Genomic DNA, 5,174 nt, shown 5'->3' with positions numbered 1-5,174 from the left:
TTAGCATGATGACTACCTGATTGTCCACTACAACAAGTTTTGCCCGGCTCCGGCGAGGTAGGGCGATGATAGCGGTGCGCATTTGGCTTACTTCAGTGCTTGTAGTCGTCGTTAGGTGGTCTACGGATCTGGATGTATTTCTTTTTCATGTTCGTTGTACTATCATGCTTAAAAATGAATAGGTTGAAAGTTTTTCAAAAAAAGATAGGCGTCGTGTTCATGTCATTCCCGGTTTGGAGTTTTCAACATTAATTTCACTAGCACATGAACATAACATTAGGTGCATATTTGGTTGAAACTAGTACATCAAACCCGATTCAAAATATCTCACATAGATGCTTACTTGAGATTTATAAAATATTGCATACTCCCTCCATTAGGAAATACTTGTTGGAGAAATGGATGTATTTAGACGCCTTTTAGTTCTAGATACTTCCATTTTTACCCATTTCTCCAACAAGTATTTTTGGACTGAGGTAGTAAAAAATTACTAAAACTGCTAACGTCGATACAACTCTCATTACATCGTGAGCACCACACCGCCGGAGCATGCTTATTTGCCACCGCTATCGACGCGCTCCGGGTAGAGGCAGCAAACCTCTCCAGTGCTCCCCCGCCTCCTATAATGGTCAGATCTAGCTCTTCGTCGACGCTCTGGACAATGGCGACTAGGCCGCGCCCAGCGGGTGCACAGGCAAGGACCAGTGCGGCCAGAACCCTGAACACAACTTAGTAACTTCAGTTTTTTTAGAAATCAGAACCAATATCTTAGGGAAAAAACAAAAGGATTCTTATTCATCTCATTTTTATACATAACTATCATTCGGTCAGCACAAGCTGGGCAACAAACTGCCACATTCAGGGGGAGGGTAACATTGTATTAGGGTACAAGACGAGTCAATATAACTGAAACCACGACAATGACTAAATAGCCACACAATCAAAGAGCAGGGTGCGCATTTCATTTATCCAGAGAACATAGTGCACACGCAGTGCTCAAACATTTATTCAGATAACACATGTTTAAAAGATATAGAGATTGACACTTCATGGTCATTTAAAACAAACTAGAAAATCTGTCATCAGGTAAAGGGTAACTCTGAAAATTTTAGAGAAGTGTAAAGCTAACAAATCTGGCAGGTTTCATCATTGTCAGAATAGCATAAATGAAAAATATGGAAACATGACAGAAAATCTTGAAGCGAATGGATAACCAGTAAGCCAGCCACCCCAATTCACGCACCTTCGAGGACTGTGACAGCAGGCTCGCCCACATCCCAGTTGCAAGTGGATGCGTGGCCGCAGGCAGCGAGTTCCGCACGGCCATTGGCGCGGGCGTCTTCCCCACCACCCGGGCTAAAAAGTTCAGAGGGTGAGGCAGCTAATCCATGTAGCACATAACACCTTAAAACTTGAACCACGAGCCATGTATGATGGAAAGGAACCAATTCAAAATCCATCCAGCTCGCTCCAGAACTGCATACAACGATGGAGATGTAAACATCAAAATTTAAAAAACATGAAACGATGGACAACACACTTGCCAGAACACGAACAATGCACATGAGCAGAAGAGGAAGTTGGGTAGGAGGGTGAAGAACTCGCAACAAATCAAAATAATGTAACAGCAATCTCACCTTTGAGCAACCATAAAATCAACTTCAATCACAAATCTGGCCTTGTGGAAGAGGACGGGGAAAACGAAATAAGAACTGTTCTCGCAAATCCACTTCAGTTTGGCGACATGGCGCAGAAGGCTGGGAGACGAATGAGTGATTCCTCGGACATCCATGAATTACATATTAGCACCTGCATAATCGAGAAAGCAGATTACAAATAATGGTAGAATCTGAACGAATTAAGAAGATGTGGGGAGGGGGGTGGCAGAGAAGGACGACGGTGGTCGTCGCACGACCCGTGATGGATGAGCTCCACCGGCGACGCCCATGACCTCCGAAGAAGGGGTGGAAGAGGGTCGAGCGGAGCTGCTCGCCGGGGAAGGGAAGGCAGCTGGCCATGGAAGGGAGAGGATTGGGCGGTGGGATCTAGATCAAGATTTATTTCTTTTTCTAAGAACATCTAGATCCGAGATGGAGAACGAGGCAGAGAGAGGGACGTTTTTTTAGTGGAGAAGGACTGAGCGAGGGAGAGAGAAAACGGGACGGAAATAACCCAGCCCACAAACTTAGCATAGCACGGCCAAAAATATAAACCATAAAAAAATGCACGAACCTTACCTACGCAAGGAACCGATCGCATGTTGAGAACCTTTCGTGGGCTGGAACTCTTTGCTGGCGGCCCGAACACTGACACAATGCAGGCATGCCAGGCTACGGGCTGGGCCTAATGCCTATGTACATGAGAAAGTGGTCCAGATTCATCTAAAAGAGGAAATAAACTTCACACAACCAAAATGATGAAAATGTTTAGAGGGAAAGAAAGTGGACCATATCCCAACACGAGCATGTGGCTCAGATTGCTACCTCTAGAGGGAAACACAATAGCTTTGCTTTTCCATATATATATATATATATATATATATATATATATATATATATATATATATATATATATATATATATATATATATATAGTGTTAGTATTCATCACCCAGGGCGCAGAATAAGTTATTCTTCACCCAAGGTAATCTTACAATCATTTCATAATTAAATTATGTTTGGAATTCAAATAGTTACATTTCTATTGATTCACTACGTAAAATTTGACATAAGAAAATAAAAATATAGGTCATAAGACAACAAAATTTGCAGTTTATGTGTATTTTAGACTATGTTTTTACGTTTGTAATTTTGCATAACATAAAATATTTTTTACGGCGATTATATATTTTCTTACGGTCTCTTTTTGCGTCGGAAATAAAACAAAACTTACGGAACGTAAAATTACGGTGCATTGATGGTACAATACAGGAGGTGAAGAATAACTATTCCTCATCCAGGGTGACGAATAGCGCGACCAGTTGATGAAAATCGTCTAGCTGGGTAATGATGTGATGTGCACCAGTTGTGATGAATTTTGCAAAGCAAGTGCGTGTTTTCAAATTTACCACTAGATAGCGTGTGTGTGTGTGTGTGTTTACCTTTCTTTCTTACCCTCCCTCCTTGACAATTAATTAGACATGACAATTAGTTAGACATGTATGGATTGGTGGAGCAGAATGACAGCGAGCAAGCGCCTCTCGAAGCAAGATGAACGTATGTTTACCGCAAGACTAATTTGGTACCCCTCCGTAAATTAATATAAGAGTGTTTTGATCACTACTTTAGTGATCTAAATGCTCTTATATTAATTAGTTTACAAAGGGGTACCTATCTACTATGCTAATGCTATCATCTCTAGCTGTCCATCACAGCTCTCCTAACTAGTCTTCTTCTTTCTTGGAAAAAGGAAAAGGAATAGTATTCATCAGTCTACTACCCTAATTTCACATCTTTTTTCCCTCTCTCGGCATATATCTGTAGTCTCTCAGAGCAAAAAGCTGGTAATAAATCTAAATGACTTGGCCGATTTTTTCCAATTATGTGAGAAGAAGCAAGCTGAAGGCAATCCATCTGTGGTACGTGAGAATTACTTTTGAGTCTTGATGATGATTCAGTTAATTAGGTGTAGCTTCTTCTGATCATCATTCTACTCCTATTTGGAGCGAGCATAGCACAACTCAACACGGCGTTGAATCGAAGCTGCGTAGACACGTTGCATCTTCCTGTTATATGTACACCAGGAGTGAGGTGATCCATTTTCTCTAGTCTACACCATCATGTAGGTCTGTTTTTCTGTTCAGTATCCTACTTAGTAGCTAGGAAGCAGGTTGTGACACCCCCACTGTCATGCTACAGTAACCCCACACTAATGATGCCAGGTCATCATAATTAAACTTTGCTAAACCCCATTTGTTTCAAACTAAGTTCAAATACAACTTCAAATAACAAGTCAAATTATATTGTCATAAAACAGTGAATTTAAAATGTTCAAAACGTTGTGAATATTCACTAACTAATTAACAAACATCAACCAACATTTCTGGGAATGTGTTGTGAATGATCTTCTTGGCAGCTAATTGCGCCTTATATTCACTGTGAATCTCTGTCCCTGGCTCAACCCTTTTCCCTGCCATTACCTGTTGGACCTTCTCGTCCATTGTGGCGAGCGTCTCAAAATGAACAATATTCACCATCCTCTTCATGTTCCATGCCGAGACGTTTCTCTGGTTGAGCCTATGGAGCTCAATATTTTGGACCATGAACTTTTATCTACATTTGCCATGATCCTCATAGGTAGTTTTGCCTTAATTTTAATTGTTTTGCAATGCAGATAGCATTTGCTATATGGGCACTAAAGTGTTGCCATGGTATGTATAATATCTTTGATGCAAGCATTTTATTATACACATTTGCCATGACCTACATAACTTTTTGGCCATGGAAAATTTATTATTTGGACCATGAAAAATATATATATATTTCACCATGGCAAATTTACATTTTTCGACAATGGCAAAATTATTTTTTTCAACCATGGCAAAATTATTGTTTGGACCATGGCAAATTTATTATTTTAACCATGGCGAACTTATTGTTCGGACCACGGCACATTAGTTTTGTACACACCAAGGAAACTTTTATCGCATACACCATAATAAATTATGTTTTGTAATTTATTTTTGAAACATGGCAATTTTTGTTGAAAACATCATTGCAAATTCTTTGTGTATACAATGGAAAATTACGTGAACATGTCATGCCAAATTTCTTTCATTTGACATTTTATAAATTTATTTTTCAATATTTTTTGCCATCTTTTTTATGCAACAATGGCAGTTATGTTGAAACATAGTTTGTTAAGTTTTCTTCTATGTGTTTTGATGTTTTGGTATTTTTTTAGCTTCATAACGGCGTGGTCTACTCGTACCGATCTAGCTTAAAACAGAATTCTGAAGTTTTAAGTTCTGATCCATTTGAACATGATGGTAGTTTATTATACACATTATAGAAAAAAACACATTTCATTTTGCTATTCAAAATCACGTCCAAATTTCAGATTTAAGGCTTGGTAGTAGTCAACGGGATAGTGGGCCTTTTATGTCTTTTTTTGTTTTTGGCATAACGGTGACGTTGGTTTAAGCGGAGGCCCATTAAAAGTCCTGGGGTTGCACT

The 5,174-nt window shown here is 39.5% G+C and overlaps 1 protein-coding gene across 1 annotated transcript; it reads right to left on the bottom strand.

Annotated features, from left to right (window-relative positions):
- Positions 1–232: 232 nt before the first annotated feature.
- On the bottom strand, positions 233–2,185 carry LOC123105906 (uncharacterized). The gene is made up of 3 exons (XM_044528085.1): positions 1,638–2,185; positions 1,244–1,476; positions 233–718 (listed from the first exon to the last, which is right to left on the bottom strand). The coding sequence occupies exons 1-3, from the start codon at positions 1,790–1,792 to the stop codon at positions 669–671; spliced, it is 438 nt and encodes a 145-aa protein (XP_044384020.1). The 5' UTR covers positions 1,793–2,185; the 3' UTR covers positions 233–668.
- Positions 2,186–5,174: the final 2,989 nt, after the last annotated feature.

This window comes from Triticum aestivum, chromosome 5A (assembly GCF_018294505.1).
Source record: "Triticum aestivum cultivar Chinese Spring chromosome 5A, IWGSC CS RefSeq v2.1, whole genome shotgun sequence".
Lineage (NCBI taxonomy): Eukaryota > Viridiplantae > Streptophyta > Magnoliopsida > Poales > Poaceae > Triticum > Triticum aestivum.
This window is presented reverse-complemented; position numbering and strand designations above follow the sequence as displayed.

What these genes read in the sequence shown, in the direction of transcription:
- LOC123105906 (XM_044528085.1), bottom strand. Translation starts at nt 1,792, where the DNA reads ATGGATGTCCGAGGAATCACTCATTCGTCTCCCAGCCTTCTGCGCCAT. An exon ending in GATTTTATGGTTGCTCAAAG is followed by an intron (nt 1,477 to 1,637) that starts GTGAGATTGCTG and finishes CGTTGTATGCAG; the next exon opens with TTCTGGAGCGAGCTGGATGG. An exon ending in TGCTGTCACAGTCCTCGAAG is followed by an intron (nt 719 to 1,243) that starts GTGCGTGAATTG and finishes AGTTGTGTTCAG; the next exon opens with GGTTCTGGCCGCACTGGTCC.